General features: G+C 41.4%; 1 protein-coding gene across 1 annotated transcript in view; it reads right to left on the bottom strand.

Annotated features, from left to right (window-relative positions):
• KCNK5 (potassium two pore domain channel subfamily K member 5) overlaps positions 1-10607 on the bottom strand; it is a 34844-nt gene extending 24237 nt beyond the window's left edge. Inside the window, exon 1 of the mRNA XM_031594171.2 lies at positions 10124-10607. Coding sequence (XP_031450031.1) covers positions 10124-10309 — 186 coding nt within the window. The 5' untranslated portion in view covers positions 10310-10607. The remainder of the gene's footprint in view (positions 1-10123) is intronic.
• Positions 10608-18204: the final 7597 nt, after the last annotated feature.

The following is an 18204-nucleotide window of genomic DNA, read 5'->3' as shown; positions in this document are numbered from 1 at the left end:
CAGGAGGAGGAGGCAAGGCAATGCAGGCTTTCAACAACTTGGACAGGATGTTTTGTAAGAGTAGCAAGGTGATGGCTTTATGTTAAAGAGAAGCACCAAGGGGAAGAAAACTGCCAAGAAACACTATTTGTTTTGAAACTTCTCTTATGGACTGTTTAGCTTTATCCATGACTAAACTTGAAACAGTATTATGTTGTGTGTTAGAAATCCCCTCAAAAATCAGCCTTGAGCTAACCTAGCATTTAGCAGAAGCAGCTACTCTGGACAAATATTTTCAAATATAGAGAGATGTGCCAACACAGTTATGACAGGATATGAAGAATTGTGATGAGTAACTAAGTTAACTGTGCAGAAGAAGAGCCTTATCTAGACACACTCAGATCTGTAATAGCATCACTTCCATATGATAAGAGCCTGAATTTGAATGAATAACATTATTTTGTTGGTAAGAGTTGCCTAAGCATTATAATCTTTCTTAAACACTGTATGTATGCTGACATAACTAAACCCAATACTGCATGAACAGTATAACAGTAACAAGAACACACTGGAACAATCTTCTGCTATTTTGTTATGTTCAGTCTTACATTATCACATAGACACAAGAGGCCTTCTTCCCATGAAAAGCTTCCAATCTGTGACTTGGACCAAAAACAAAAACAACAAAAAAGAGCAGATATGGAACTGGAAATACTATCAAAAATCACTGAAGTACTATCACATTTAGTCCCTGAGCAAAAAATGTCGGTTCAAAAAACAAACAAACAAAACACTGCATATATCCTGTAGAAAGTGTTTTGAGTAAACAAACAAAAAAGGCTATTCACCTGAAAAAAAACTTCTAGCAAACTTATTTCACAGCTTGAGTTTAGCTTTCAACTTTGCCCTAGAACTGTTTTTCCTGTAATACTGAATGAGAAGTCACTGGTTAATTAGTCTTCAAACTGAGCTGCAGCAGTGCAAATCTTTTCCATTGCTGATTTTACAGTTTTTCACTCTCAGTCACTTGAATATCAAACTAGCTTTGTTTAGATTTTGCAATGATAGCATCACACAAGCGAGTTCATTAACTATGATAAGGATGTTTGCCACGTCTGATGTCATTATGATGTTGTTCTATATCTTACTACTGATATGATAAGGAAGAATGGAAATGCTTTAACAACTACAAAATTGGGAATTTTCCCACTGAAAACACAGAGAAAATTATTTCATATGATGCAAGAGAATCAAGAAGGTAGGGGAGTCAACAAAGCCCAACTTCAAATATTATAGCTACACAAGGCACCAGCGACTCTGGAATGCATAAGGACACCTACTTCAGTTACTGTATTTTACAGCATAACAAGCTTGACTCATTAGTCACTCAGGTTCAGTGGAATTACTGCATAGAAGAACCCAGTTTATTTGGCACAATTCCAACCCTTCCTCACACCCACCATGCCCCCCATTATAAAACTATCAAACTGCACACTTCCAGGTTCATAAAACTTCCCACATATTTGCAGGTCACTCCTAAACATTTAACATGAAACACACTGTAACTGAAGGCAAAAAATAAGCACTGACACGTGGGAGGTAATTAATAGTCTGTGCCCTGCCACTTCTTAACTGCCCCACTCCTGGGGTGGCAGGAAAGCCAAAACTCCCTGCTATCATCTTGCTGCTGTATAATAGGAAGAAGGCTCAGCTGGCAGAAGCACTATCATTGCTGCCTTCTGTTCATTACACTGCTTACTTTTCTATCTTTGATTTCCTGCAGCTGTCACCTCTAACTGTTTAGCAGGCATCTATTACCTTTTCCTTAGAAGCTGGAGACAGAGGAGGCTCTTGCACTTTGCTAAGTAGAGAAACCTGTGGCTTAAAAGCTGCCTGGCATCTAAAATACTCAGAAAGTCATCAAAACCACAGAAAATCTTCAGTTACCTCAAATAAATGAGACAGTTTTCATCGGAAAGATACACAGGATTCAGCTGTAAGAATCTATTCAACAACCAGTGTGAAGCTATTCTCAGCAGGAAACAAAACCACAGCTGACGTGACATCTGTCCAAACTATCAACTGCCTATACTGTAGTAGCTGAAGAAGCATTCTTAAAATCCACCCAAATAAAGCCAAGGCACTCTCAAAGTGTGAATTCTCTTCATTTTACTCCTTAAATGTAACATATCTGTGTTCATTTCACCAGTCAAGCTGATGGCTTTAAGACCTTTCAAAGACTACATAGCAACTTAATAAAAAACTGTGGTCATACTGCAGCTACAACCAGCAAAGATACTAGTGCTACCACAGCAAATTACATGGCAACACAATAAAATTCACTACTGCCATACTGCTGTGATAGAAGTAATTTCAAATTTTTCTTCTTATCCTCCTCTTGCCCTCCACCTCAAAATTCTGGGGGAGGGGAGAGGTTGGAAACACAGAGTACTCTAAAAGGGCAAACTGACAGTGATCACTCAACACAGTTTTCAGACTGCACTGATACCAATGAGAAAGAATGATTTTCTAAACATGAACTCCAATGCCCTTCAAAAACCCTTGTGCCAACAAGGCAAACTTTGATTACAGAATTGCCCTCTATGATTCTGCAGTCACGTACACACCACTTACACGGGCCTGGAGGTTGAAATTCTAACTTACCTGGCACGTTATCATAGTCCAACTACTTAACTTGATTTTAGCATATTTGCATTACGGTCTGTAAAGGTACTTAGCAAAAACTGTAACAGCTGCATCTGCAGTAGGATATTGCAGCCGGACTGCTAAAGGAGAAACCAAGTTTGATTAAATCCCTTTTCCTCATGCAGCTGCTTGGCTCCAAATACCTCCTCTGTTCCTTGGGTACCTGGAGGAGACTCATCAGCCTCACTTCTCTCAAACGCCAGAGAAAATATTTAGAGCTGCTGTTTCTCTGGTAGGAGACCACACATGATTCTTAGTGACTTTCCTTCAAAGATTTTCCTACTCGCTTGGAGTAGGTTGGGAGTAGAAAAGAGGAGCAGCAATATGAGTACTAGAAGTCATGCACAGAAGTCATCACTGAATCTGACATTTTAGCCAAGCCACCAGAACAAGTAAACCAACCAACCAACCCTAAAACAACAACAAAACCAAACCAGATGACTGTATTTTCCACCTCAGGACCTTGACAGCCCTTTGCAATATTACTTCCAAGTTCTGTTAGATACATCACTTGATAGCCAGCATCATCTTACAACCTCATGCCTTACTCTAGAATCCAAACTAAGGAATTGACATCCTCCATGATAAGAAGGATCAGAATTCAGACATCCATTACAGGTTCAGTTGAGACTTTCTTTTTGTACCTGTTGCAACCTGAAAGTGTCACACAGGTTTTGTTTCTGAGCAGCTGGAACTTGCTTACACAACATCTGCAAGATGCTGGCACGGAAAGTCAGTTTACTATTCGTCAGTTTGCTCAATCACAATCTGCTTCTACCATTTGGCTAAGGCAGAAATGTAGTCCCACAGAGAGGCAACAGCAACAACCAATCTCACACTAAGAGTTAGAAACAAGTCAATCATGAGAAGCACTGCAGATGCACACAGTAGAAAAGGAAAGTAACTTCAGACTCAGCAGAGGCTATAATGTACCATAATACTTATTACTAGGTTTCTTAATCCCTTTTCAGTGCTCATGTTTCTTCCTCTTAAGAAAAGGATGTATGAAGTTGAAGCCTAAAACATTTCAGAAGCTACTTCACACCCAATAGTTCCTTTGATCCACTGGAATTCACATAACACAAGAACAAAAGGTAATTTCCTTACTGATTTGACTGTAAATAGAGCTGCTAGGGTAAGCCATGCCTAGGAGGGATCTCTCCTGCCTACAATTAAAATGTTGGTAAGTACATAATTATTACTGTAATATCTAAAGCTTCTAATACAGAGATGTGATAAAGTGAGAAGGATAGAAACAGAACACAAGCTGCAAGTCAGAGGTTCCATGCTAAAGTGTTTTGGAGAAAAGATACCATATTACTATGGGTATTTTAATTTAGATGAAGAGTACACAAAAGTCCAACTCTCCCAGTTGTCCCCTATTAATGTATCTTGTTTCCCTCTAGGGAGCAGACTCAGAGCTTATGAGCTGAACTCATTCTGTACTAAGCTAAACCTAAAGATGTCTTCAGTGAAGAAACCTAACACACAAGCTACTTGCTCATGGGCATTAAGTCCATAGGATCACATGAGAGTCAGCAGAAAGTAAAGATTCCTGCAAATACAGTGATCATCACATCCTTAACACCAGCAGTTTTATTCTCTAGATCTATTCCTATTGGCCTGCACTACCTGCTAATGTAGACATAGTTTTAGAGCACTTTGTTCCCAATTTTAACAGGGGAACATAATGAGAATAATGAGAACAAAAAGATTATCCCAGTAGTTTAAAAAAAGATAGATATTATCATGTTTCATCAGCCCCAATAAGATTGTAATGCCAGTTTACTACCAGACAAATGTACCAATGGAACTTATGACAAACTTTGTCTCAAAAACAAACAAACAAACAAAAAAAAACAACCCACAACTTTTCTTTTAAGCCATTATTAGGGGGAACCAAAAAAGGAAAATTTCATTTTCAGTCTGGGAAACAGTTATCACAATACTATCCTGTTTTCAAGATAGCTATCATGAGATCTGAACACAGAACACAGGTAAGATAAAAATAAGATATGAATGTCCACATTCCTGGTTATAGCTTCCCTGCTAATCAAACAATTGACTGCCACTTGCAATCCAGCTTGCTTCTGTCTGCAAGTTAATGTTAATGTCTATTCGCAGTACCAGTATGAAATGCAATTGTTTTAAAGGTCAACACTATCCAAAACAATTCATTTTGTTTAATTAATATTAATAAGAAAAGCAACAATTTGTTTTAAAATGGAAATATACACAAAGTCATAATTAAACTCTATTTTCTCTGGCTACAGAAGGTGTATTGCAATAACAATATATACAGGGGTTTTATGATCTTTTAAGACAACAGGCTATTGATAATCTGCAGGTCTACATGCATGTACTATTATCTCTGGAGCAGAGCTTGCCAGAAAACACACCTAATAGTAGAAGGTAACATGTCAGGCAGTAGAAACATTCTGTCCCAAAGTAACAGGACAATATACTACAAGCATTCAAGGATTAAGCCCATAGCAGGAAAATTAGAACATCTGATGAACTGTTATTGCTCCATCAGCTGAGAGTTGCTACATGTGCACTATCAGCTTTGTTTAACTATGTTCCAAGAAAGTTTAAACAATATAATGGTTAAACAGGGAAAAGGGGGCAGGGACAGATGAAATGCGACAGGAAAGTATATCTGGTTACAAATGACTTTGCCTGAAGGTGCACACAGAGAAAAGCTATGGTATAAAGCAGCACTGCCTGTCCTCAAGTTCCCTCATCTAATGCTGCCATAGCAGTATCTATAACCCATAGGCTGAGATGCCACAGAGGCACCTACATTTTGATCTCCATTTGTCTCTGCTGAAAGAGAGTGCAGAACTAAAGTTACACAGAACTGAAGTTACACATTTGAAAACATCTATCAATAGCGATTTCTCAGGCATGAGCCTTATGTGTGCTGTCAAATTGTTAGGTGGGAAGTATTAGGTATTGCTGTTAATGTCTTTGCTGTTAATCATTTGCTTTGTCCTTGTATGGTTGTTGCTCATTTTTACGTTCTTCAGATCACGCAAAAGGACAGACTGTCTGGCATTTAAGCTATGGAATTCAGTCTCCAATTAAGTCTCCTCTACCTTCAACACGTTAGGTAGAAGGAATCAGGAAGTAAACAGACTACCAAACAAGACCCAGTAGTCTACAATCTTCCATATTGTATTTATTCACCTCCTCATGAATGTGGGAAAGTAAAGATTATTGGGGAAAAAAAAAATAGCCTACACTAACTTTTCATTGGAGTGCAACTCACTCTACTAACAAAAAGGAAAAGGTACAGTCTCTTAATTGAATGTTGAACTCATGAAAGGCATTTAAAACTCAACACAAGGTTTTAGAAAATTTGAATTCAGAAGTGCACCTGTCAGTATTTGTAAATGGAGAAGACATCCTGGCTTGAGAAAATAAAAAATAAAAAAAGTCAGAGGAGAAACCACTATTAAGCCACTTGAGGTTATTTCCTTTAGAATAATCCTCCTGTGTGCCAAGTATATCTTAGCTGAAGCTCTCCTTAAGAATCTTCTAAATATTTGTTCACAGCACTGGGCTTTAAGTCTAAACATTCAAGTTTCTAAAGCTCTTTGTCAGGCCAGTTTACAGTCCTGCATGCTTTTCAAATAAAGACCTCAGTTATTTGCTCTTGTAAGTTTGCCTGCTTTTCCTGAACTTAGCTCGTTTCTCTTCTCATTTTATTACTTTGTTTTGAAAGTAACCATTTTCACTTACCTTTAAATTATTCCCTTTCTTTTCACTAGCCTTGAGGTTTATCAGTGGAAAGCATTTAATTCCTTGATGACCATGGTGGGCCACCAAAACAGATTTCCTAGTAAACAAGATGTAGTTCAGTGTTGCAAACCTTTGCTCATATAGTGGTATGAGGGTCAAGAGAACTCCTCCTTGCATGAATAGCTCCTTTATCATTAAGCTGATGTTTCACAATCAGGATGGAGCAATAAAGAGTAAAAGTAAGGAACTAGAGAAGAGGGAAACGATCGCATTACACTTCATTTGCTTTTGTGTCCAAAACTCATTTGTACAGCAGGGTAAGAAAAGGTGCCATCACTGTGGGTCTCACAGCCTTCTCTCTCTTCCTCCTCCTAAAGAGTCCCAGGACTCTGAGCCATAGCAGCAAGGCAAGGCAAAGCTGTAGATATCTATACAACAGCCTACACACAGTTCAAAATCAAACACTTATATTATAAGGGTCTAAGTAGCATTACTCCAATAAGAGTTTAGGAAATACTTTCATGGCATTTATAATACTTGATAGCAAATAGATTCTTCACATAAGACTGCTAGGTGCTGTTTTTAAGCTTATTCTTAGGTATTTAGGATTAGGGAAGAAACACCTCCTAGCTACCCTAAAACACTCATCTTACAAGATTTGTGAAAGTGTTTGTTATGTATTTCAATAAAGTTCATTGCAGTGTATTTCTACAGTAATCAAGTGTTGTGAAATCTTCTATTACAGAATACAAGCCCTAGAGAGTATTTGACAAAATACAACCCCCTGAAGAATCACTGAAGTTGTAGGTACAAACATGCCAGTCTCTATATGAATTGAAAATCTGTGCTGATAACCTCATCATTTTTTTTATACAGTTAAGATCACCCTACACATTTAACTTTGCATCCATTCCATACAGAACTTCCATTTCACTTACAGCTAACATTAGGCTGAGGTAACACACAAGCTAATCTGGGTGGGGAACAAGGGCAGCAGAGAGATCTGTCTCTGATTAAGTCAGTCCTTGTCACCTTTCAGCTGGCTCCTGCAAACAAAATTGGTATTGTTAGTTCAACTTAAATATTTATTGGCATCTTTGCATTTTAACAACCATTTAACTTTTTATATCTGGTTATATTTGCTGAAAAACTTTATCCTATTTGTTTTAAATGCAGATATTGAAGAGAATATCAGACAAGTAATTAGAAGAGTTCAGTGTGGCTGTGAAGAGTCACATGAGCATCAGCGGGGACCACAAGCAGAGCGAGAGGAAAAGCTCTAAGATGATCTGGAGGCTGTGAAACTGAAAACAAAAGCTGGGAAATAAGTCAAGTCATGCAAAATTCTAAGAACTAATTCAAGGAGTCCATGGAAGTGGCTCAGAGGAGCAAAAGAAAAGTGTGAGTAAAGAAAAAAAAACGTGTATTTTAAAGTCAGTGATGACAAATTGTAAAATACTTTATTTGGAGGCTTTGTATGAGTGCAAGATGGCCAGGATTTGCCAAAAGAAAACAGAAATTTGTGATGTTTTAAAGAATCATCAAAACCTAACAGAAAAAGCATAGATAGCAGTCAACAAATGACCGTTACAAATACCATTTGCAGTATACTTTACAGCTTATTCAAGATGAAACCATTATTACCTTCTATGACTTCTTGTTTATTTTCCCCCTCTTAGTTTCAGCTGGACTAAATTTCACCCTGTCACCCTCCTCTGTAGGAAATGCTACTTCTCTCCTTCCAATCACTTCTCACACTGAATAAGAACAGCAACAAAACTACAAATCCAGAATAAAGCAAATAGTGAAGTTCCCAGACACCAGTAAGCGTGAAAGAGCAAGCAAAAATTTTAGCTAAACTGGGCTGAAGATGACAGCAGAATATCTACAAGGGATCATCAGACCAGCAAGATTGGACAGGGAAAGTTAAGGTATAATTGGAAGTAGTACAGAGGCAAAACAGGAATACAAGAATATCACCAGGAGCCAACACACTGAGGAGGGAAGTCCCTCCTCCACTTTGTGGTGTGCAGAGGTACTCAAACCAATTACTTTGATCTGCCTATAGTTTGCCTCATACTGCTTTTCTTCTCATCAACTCTGCATCCATCCGCACTCTACAATACACTATCTCATATGGTCCATCTGCCCTAGAATTTCTTTTCCTAGTCATTTTTTGTTTTAGAAAAAAACCTTTCTGCTGCTACAGGATTAATTGTGGTAAGGGTCAAAGAAAAACACTAGCTAAATAATTCCCTCATACCAGCGTGAATTTTATCCTAAACTGAGCCAGAATCTAGATTCTGAATTATATCAGCAGCAAGTTAAACACGGCAGGCTTAAGGCACACCCTAATCCAGATGAGGTTCTTCCCCTGGGAATAGATAACCTAGAGTAAGATTTCAGTAAGACTGTAGTGCAGCAAAACACGCATGTCTTTCATTTTCCAGCATCCCTTCATAATTTCAAGCCTCTATTCACTGCTTCACTGCATACTACAAAACCGTAATTAACAGAAAGCACTAAGACAGAAACGGTGAGGACACTACCAAAAAAAAGCTCTATCTGAAGCAGACACGATGCAGTCACTGGCTGAAGGAATAAGTGTTAAACCACAAACTTGTAGCATCAAGAACCATATCTCTTCAAAGCTCGCACAGAACTGATCATGCCAACAGAATGAATGAGTCATTTTCCTAGTATTTTAGTAGACTTTTAGTAAATTTTAAGAATAAAATTAAGAAGGAAAAAAAAAAGCCCAAAGCATGATGACCATAAGATCTAGTCAATATAAACATTTCTGAAATAAAGTCCTGAGGGACTCCTTTTCACCACCAGAGTCCCACGTATCTGGGCAGCCTATTTTCCATGGCTCACCTCTGCTCGCCACTACGTTTCAATTGACACCACATCCATCAAAAGGCGCTAAGTTTATACTACTCCGACACTTACTATATGATATCGATTAATGATCAGTTTTGAAGAGGCATTCTGCCAGATAGGAAATGAGGCAATTATCAGCTCCTTATGTCTCAGAAACAAGTCACTCGCCCAAAGTGGAATCTCAGCGCAAGGACTGCGAGCATCCCTGCGTACAAGGCGTTCATTTCTGACCTGCCTGCACCTCTCCTTCAGGCTTGTAGCCTGACTGACCTCGCGGACCTCTGCTCAGACCCCCCACACACGTTTTCCTCACAACGAGAGCATTCACTACGGAAAAAAAAAAAAAGAAGGCGAGAAAAAATAAATACGAATCCAGACCAAACTGAAAAGGATCAAGTCTTGGCTTCACCTACTCTTCCTCACACACAACGTCCATTGAGGCAGGAGAAACCACTCTGGGTGCTGAAACAAGAGCTGCATTGACAACCAACACGCCGGGCAGGAGCGAGAGCACCCACTCGGCCACCTCCTCATCCCCACGCGCGAGGAGCGCCTACCCCGAGGCACCCCAGGCTCTTTCATCGCGGGGATGAGGAGCGGGTTCCTACCTAATCGCTCTGCCATTAAGCCGCGTAGGCGGGCGGAGATCGTTCCCCGCACTCCCGGGACAGTTTCAGGGATCCGCTGGGCTTTGCGAAGAGGACACGGCCGCCGGCTTCCCCGCGGGCAGCCCAGCTCTGCCCCGCTGCGTTCCGCCCCGGGCGCCCGCCGGCACCTGCCGCCCTGCCCGGCACCCCCGTCCCCACCGTACCTGCAGGATCTTGTCCAGCCCCTCCTGGCCCAGGCAGGGGAACTGCTTGAGTAGCTCCGTCTTCTGCCGTTTGTAGTCGTCGGTAGCCGAGCGCCAGTGCGGCTCCTCAAGCACCTCGAAGATCGCCGCCCCGATGGACAGGTAGAAGATGATGGCCGAGGTCAGCAAGGGGCCCCTGTCCACCATGGTGCCGCGGCGCGCGGGCGGGGAGGGCGGATGGGCGGGCGGCTGCCCCACGCTGCGGCAGAGGGTGCCCGAAACCGCCCTGTCCTTCCCCTGACACCTCTGCCTTCCCTGCCGTCCGCCGTGCCTCCTCTCCGGCCTCTGCCGCTTTCCCTTAGAGCCTTCCACACTCCCCTCCCACTCTCCTCCTCCCTCTCTCCTCCTCCGCTCCTCTCCGTTCCCCCTGGCTTGCCTCCTTCCCCCGTGTATTTTCCCCTCCCTTCTCAGCAACGATTTGAATTTGGTGCCCTCCCGCTTCCTCCCCCGCCGCCCGCCCAGCTGCGCGCATGCGAGGCCGCCGCCGGTGCGCCCCGAGGTGCCGCCGGCCCCGCCGCGAGGCGCTCCCCGCCCCGCGGCCGCGGCGAGGGGCGGCCGCTGGGGCCCGCCAGGGGGAGAGGGGGACGTGCGACCCCCCCTCCTTTCCCCTCCCCCGCTGCTGTTGGGAGAGGGCGTGGGGGCCGCCGAGGTGAGGCCCTGTGGCCGCGCTGCCCTGGGCGCTTTTCCATTCTTCGAGGAAAGAAGGGGCGACATCCCTCCGCGACGTGTTTTTATTATTATTTGGGGGCTCGTGTTTGGGGGATTGTCAGAGGTCGTGAAACGAGACCTCTGACAAAGTGCTGGAGCAAAGTCGTCGAGAGCTCTGAGGAGGATGGAAAGAGCAGCAGGCAGGCTTCAACCTGACAGTGACCCAGGGCACTAGAGACCTTTCAAAGCAGGAACAGCATCTCTTCCTTCGTGCCTATTGTACGCTCAATAAATCATACCTTTCTGCATTGTTCCTGTGTGTGGGTGTTGTGAGTTTGGCAGCAAGGGTGAGACCCTAGAAGTGACTCCCTAGCTAACTGGAGAGACCTGATAGCAACCTTTCAGTGTCTAAAGGTGGGCTTTTAGAAAGAAGGGGACTCTTTAGCAGGGCGGGCTGCGAGAGGACAAAGAGAGATGGTTTCAAACTAAAAGAGGGGAGGATTTAGACCAAATTTAATGAAAAAGCTTTTTACAATAAGCGTGGTGAGGTATGGGAACAACCTACTCAGAGAATAGGATGTCCCATCCCTAGAGACACTCAAGGCCAGGCTGGATGGGGCTCTGAGTACCTGATCTAGCTGTGGCTATCCCTGTTCATTGCAGGGAGTTGTACGAGATGGTCTTTAGAAAGGGTCCCATTCAAGTCAAACGATTCTATAATTCTGTGCGAGTGGTTCAAACCCTTTGATGGTAAAGTTCACCAGCTTTCTCTACTGGTGGAATCATTCTCGGGCATTGCTCACAGGCTCCGTGGTTACATGGAACGTGGCTTGCCTGTTTTTTTGTGAATAGGTTTGGAAATGGGATTTTAAAAGTGGGGGAAGGAATCACAGAATGGCTTACCTTGGGGGGGAACTCAAAGCCTCCACAGTTCCAACCCTCCAACCCCTTGCCATGGGCAGGATTGCCGTGCACCAGCTCAGGCTGCCTAGGGCCTCACCCAACCTGGCCTTGACACCTCCAGGGATGCACCCACCATTTATAGCTTCTCTGAGCAACCTGCTGTTCACTACCTTCTGAGTAAATAATTTGTTTCTGACATCCCACCTCAATCTCCCCTCTTTTAGTTTAAAGCCATTTTCCCTTGTCATATCAGTATCGGACTGTGGAACAATTTGGTCCCCCTCCTGCTGCAATGAGGTCTCTCCACATCCTTCTCTTCTCCAAGCTAAGCAAACCCAACTCTTTCAACCTTTCATCATAGGAGAGGTGCTCTAGCCCTTTGATCATCCTTGTGGCCCCCTTTTTGTCCTGAAGTAGCATGTCAGTGACAGAATGTAGCATTGTGTTGTTAAATGACATGACAAAGGGCTCTCACTCCTTCAGCCCCTTTCCCCCCAAACTGGAAGAAAATAATAAAGAAAATTGAGGTGTTCATAGGACTTCAGGATGCTTGGGATATCAGCTGAAGCTCACGCTACAAAAGCCAGCTGAAATTTCTCACATAAACCTGACTGAAATAAGAGAAGGGAGAATAGAGAGTTTGGGAAGAGGGAGGAAACAAGGAGAAAATACACAAAGTATGAGAAAAGTAAAAGGAGAGCATGTGGAGAGCAAAGAAACTGCCCCAGTTGGGAGGTATCCATAGACATCTATCTCTAAAACTTTGACTCGTGCCAAATGGATGCTCGTGTGAGACTGCCCACAGAAATTTACGTGGCCCGTAAGCATTACTACCTACTAGCTGGTATAGTGCTTTGTGAAAATACATCTGCAAGAGGCTCCTGGCAGCCTAAAAGCAGGATTGGAGAAACCACAAAATCCACAAGCATGTTACGTGATCAGCATCGCTGTGTTCGCATGGGATTCCCCAGTTATGTAAAGGCAACATTAAGAAGACAAAAGGAGTTCTGAACTGTAGTAGTAAAAAATCAAAATGGGAATTAGGTACCAGAGGAGAGATGAAGTAGAAGATGACATTAAGAACATTTTTAAAATAATGACATAGGGGAACTAAAGTAATTTATTTTAAGCAAAAACAGGGGACATTTCATGACGTTGGGAGGTAGAACTCTTAATCACACACACACACACACAAAAAAAAAGGTTTCATGGTTACTGTGTGAAAATTATTCCTATGTGTTATCACTTGGCCCAAGACCTTTGCAAGACTTGAAAAACCATTGGCCATATAAATGAATGACATGAGCATCCATCATTGCATTACTTAATGATTTAAATTTAAAGTAAAAAATTGTAAGGTATGTAAAAACTTACAGTGAGAGCTCTCCAATAGTACAAACTATAATGTAATTCTCCTTTTGGCGTTCCCACACCTTCTTCTGAATCACCTGCAAATGGTTAGGATATTCCAACAGCAGGAACAGAAGTCTGACACATTATAGCAGTGTTACACTTGTGTGTTCCTGACCCTGAACATCTGTGCTTCATAACTGGAAGGTATTTAATTCAATTTTGAAACTGTACTCTTCTCCATCTGTCTCCAAGTCTCTAAAGTCCCATTTATATCATTGAAACTCTATCCTAAAGGGATGAGGAGTGGCACAAATGACCCTGGACCTACTGCAATTGTATAATGTGGATGAGAACAAAACCACTTTCAGGTATTTTATAGAAAGTTTGTTTGTGATTTTGATTCAACATTTCTGCTCTCTGCTCTAAACTCGCAATCACTGATTGCTTAATTAGTGCTCTCAGTAACTGAGTCAGTCAGTGTTTGAAAACAAACAAACCTGCAAATCACATACCATTTTTCCCTATGTTGAAATGCTATTGCACTTGCTAGACTGTCTCCTTGTGTTTCTCTGAATTTCAAAGAGATAAGCCTGGTAAGGAATATCGTCTAGAAGAATAGCCCATTCCCCGATGAACAGTAGCCAACTGCTCCTGCAAGTTAGAAGTGATCCTCTGTGTACCAACAAACTTCTTGTATTTACATATTCCACTTTGATTTCTTTATCTTCTGCAGAGCAAATTATAAGGCATTTTCTCATGTCCAAGTGAGTGTGACAAGAAAGAATGTTTCTATAGCTGGTCTCTCTTTGCACCTCCTGATTTAAAATGCTTCTCCTGACCTCATGAAATGTCCCATATTCTTTTATTCATGGCCGTTTTAAACTCTGTTTCCCTTGGATTAAACAGTACTCCCATTGTTAACACACAGCACCTGCCACATAGGCCCCACAGCTTTTCATGCTAGCTAAATTAATGAAAAGGCTGGGGTTATTCACTCAAATGCTTTTAAATCTCATTAAAAAATCAGGGGAGAAACAACAGATAGTACTGTGGTGAGTAATACCACAAGTATCAATCATTTGTTTTATTTGCAGAGGTCATTATTCAGGCTGTCCAGTCCAAAAGGAAATCTCTTTCATTCAAGCTGTATGTCTAAGACACATTTGCTGTACAGATGTTTCCTAGAACAGCCTGAAATGAATAAATGTCAGAAAATATTTTAGATGGAGCAAATAAAAGACATTATTTTGGCGAAGGAAACCTGTCATGTAATGGCAAAGTCCGCATATTGAATTGAGTATGAACAAGGAAAAACACTTAGGCTTCTTCAAGTTTGTGCTATTTTTTGCTTGGAAGTTTATTTTTGGCTGATCGATTGCTCTGTTCTGTATGATACCTGTCAATTCTACATCATTCTGTTTTCTTTATCCATCACAACTTAGGCACCTTCAATATTGTTTTCAAGCATTATACATCTAGCCATAGTTTTAAGTAAGCTGAGGTGTGTACTATCTTGACTAGCAGTTCTGCTTCTTTGGAAAAGTTGTTTATGCACAGAAAGGGTAAGGCTGGTCTGCAGATGATGCAGAACTTTATATGAGACATTTGTAGAAAGTTCAAATTTTTTCCATGTGCTCATTCACACCTTTTGGCCTAAATGTTTATACGTAGCACATTTTGTGTCCATGTGTGTTGTACCATGAATGTATAGTAATATATTCTAAATCAGAAACAGAATAAAAACTGTACCAAAATAATGCACATACCACCGCAACAGACTTCTTCACCCATGGTCAGATAATGAGTGAACAAACACCACATGACAGATGTTAGTCATACCGCTTAATGAATAACTGGTGATGTGTACAATACCTGTGTAGAATAGCTATAATGTGTTCAATGAAGTTTACACATTTGGACCACCTTTTCTTTTTTTTTTTTGCAGAGGTATCCACAGTGCTCAAAATAAATGTCTTCATAAATGAAGTCGAAATAGTTCAACTTTTTTTTTTTTTTTAAATATTTTCTTAACTGCCATGTTTTTCAGCCATCTACAACAGTTTTGGGATCTTTGTAACTGAATGATGAAACCCTATTTCCTTCAAAGTATTTTACAAAGAAAGACTCTAGCCTTCACTTTTTACTTCACCATGACCTGAATCCTGCAGCTGAATGCTGGTAGTTCCGAGTACTTACTATAGACCTTGACTTTGACATTTGTGCATGTGATCTGGACAGTTCAGAATACAGCTGCCCAAAAAAAGTACAGCTTGGACAATACTGGCCCTGAACTGGGTTTATCTTCATGACACCTGCAGCACATTAGTATTCTAGATGGTGTGCTGGAGGCTGTTTTAGTACCATGGCAACAGAATCATCCATGAATAATCCAACAATCTGTTATGTTGTTATGTAAAACATTGCTGCTGAGTCTTATTTTGGTGTGATTAAGAAAGAGTTAAATTCTATTTGTGTACAGTAATATGTGTGAATGTCTACGCATTTCACTGAGATTTGCATGCCAAACCAGTTTAAATTAACTTGCATCAGTCTTATGTCACGGCACAAAAGAGCTTCTCCAGTGCTATGGAGAGGTGACAGTAAGACACCAGAGAAGAGAATTCAAGGAGCTGCCAGCCTCCCCCTATCTCCAAGTAGGGTTGTGTAGCAGCACCTCTGTGTGCAACGGGGGCCCTTATATGGGATCAGGCAGTTTCTGCATCCACATCGGGCTCCCTTCCATGCCTACCTCATGTTTTGTTAGTCTACCTTACAACCTACTTTAATAAGCTGTTCCCACCTACTTCTTCCTATTATAGAAACAACGTTACCACATGAATTCTAGCAGAAGAAAGGAAGAGTGGCTGATGGCTTTTCTTTTTTTTTAAATCTCTCTTGGAGATAACAAATAAGAATAGATATACACTCCAAAAGCATTGAAAGGAGCACATTCTTATAATTTATGATGTTGGTCAAAATCCTGCAGCAACATTTTGTTAGGTGAATCTAGGTGTTAGTTGGGGAAAAAAAAACAAAACAACAGCCTTTGAATGAATAAGTGAGAGGGTCAGTTGTGTGCTGTTAAATAAGTATATATTTGAGAATTTTTCTGTATGGATGTTCTGGAACGAAAGAAGTGTAATGACCCATGCTGTCTCCAGGCATGTGCTTCTTCCTTTGAGAAGAAGCCACAGTCTACTTCTGCAGCCTCTTTGCGATCCTTCCTCTATCATGTGTGAAAAAAGAAGGCAGCAAAGCCTGAGACATATAGCTGTCCTGCATAAGAAGTTCTTACCAGTTGTTTAACTTACTGTTTATACCCTCCCAGACCATTACCAGGAGAGATATTAGAATGTTTGGAGCGAACATGGATTTCAGTGTTGCCTTCCAGTGGCACAAAGACCCAGCACAGAAGTAGCGAGAAATCCAGGTCACCAGCAGAGATGACTCTAGGGAGGCAGCATGGCACAAGAATGCCTGAATTAGAACAGCAGAGTGACCTCCACCTGATTTTAGTTCTTTAGTCAACAACCAAATTGTTGTCAGTTCTGTAAGTATAAAAGCTGCCTGCAAGCTCTAAATTATGCTGGGCCTGGTATTAAGGTGAGCGTCATGCTCTTGCCTCTTAGTGGCTTTGCAGGAATGTACTTTGGGGATCACAGTCAATTACTAGATAATCCATGACTGAAGTAGTAAGGCAAGTTAGATGCTGGAGGTTTTCCTAATTTTGTAGCAGTTTAGCACTATTCTCTTCTTTCTGTCTAGTGACTTGTTGGTCTCAGAGCAGGACAAAGTCCAAGCAAACTGGAAAAGCAGTGGAAAGAATCAGAGCAGATTAAAGCTGGCCACATTGGTGTTGTGTGACAGCAGTGTTCCCTTCAGGAGCTCATGGGGAATTCCTGGTGACTCAAATTAGAACAAAAACAGGAGCAACAAGGTGTGGGAGGCTGCACAGGAATTAGAGTTGAGGGCACAAAGAGAACATGTGAATAGGCAACCTGAAAATCTGCTGAATTTGTGAACATCTTCATGGAAGCTGGTGGGGAAGGTGGAAAAGAGAATGGTGCTGAAGGAGACTGTGACCCTATCAAGATGAAATGAGGTGGTTCTCTGTAAGGGCATCCAAATGGAGAGAAACACCTGTATCTGCTTCTTTCACTTAAGAGGACCATGAGGGCCAGACAGAAGTCTCCTGTGTGTTTTGCATTCCCAACAAGGGTTATAGAACCTAATGGTTAGCAGGCTGTTAGAGATTTCATAACTCATTTCCTCTGAATATTAATTATTTATTTTGCTGGATAGAGAAGCAGAAAAACAGAAGAGGAAGAAATAAAGACTACATGGAGCTGTTCAGTTATTTAAAAAAGAGATGGGTGGGATCTCAGTAAGGAGATGGGTGAACTCTGTAGATGGCACTACTTCAATCAGAACAGAAAATTGAGTGCTTTCCTAGCATGTGTTAAAATTTTTTTTTGAACAACTGAGCCATAAGAACAATGGGACCAATCTGCAAATACTTGCACAGGTTTGTAGTCTTTGCTCAAGAACTCGTGCTGACAAAGAAGCCTTGCAATAATAAAGATTCCTCAGGCTGCCCCTTCAGTCTGCCTTAGCTTCTCACCTTGCTTCACTCCCTGCCAATCTTTTGCAATTCAGTGACAATGAGAGTTAACAGAAGGTGTGTCTTTGATCCTATAAAACAATTTGCATCATCATCTTTAGTGATGAAATTTTCAGGGAAGGAAGAACAGAACATTTTGCCCAAATTAAGGTTGCCCAAAATAAAGTTGTATCAAGAAGCCTGAAGCACTTAACTTTCATAGGAGAAATCTGATTAGAGCAGCCCATATTTGAGTACAGAAATGTGTTCTGCAGAAACCACAACATCAATGCTGCTTCCAAGGTAAGTCTAACTGTAGTCTAAAGCTTTCAGATTTGCATTACTGACATTGTGTCACAAGCATGTGGACAGGTTTGGGCTGCGTTGCTGAAGTTACTGTACTACCTGTACAACAGACCACGCAACTGCTGCCTCTACCTTACTGAAAACATTGTTTTCTTTCTGCAGTGAAGAAACTGTGCTGCTTTCACTAAACAGAAGTGGCCAGAACCTGATAGTTGACGTTAACTGTGTTGTA

Source organism: Phasianus colchicus, chromosome 2, assembly GCF_987193195.1.
Source record: "Phasianus colchicus chromosome 2, bPhaCol1.hap1.1, whole genome shotgun sequence".
Classification (NCBI taxonomy): Eukaryota; Metazoa; Chordata; class Aves; order Galliformes; family Phasianidae; genus Phasianus; species Phasianus colchicus.
This window is presented reverse-complemented; position numbering and strand designations above follow the sequence as displayed.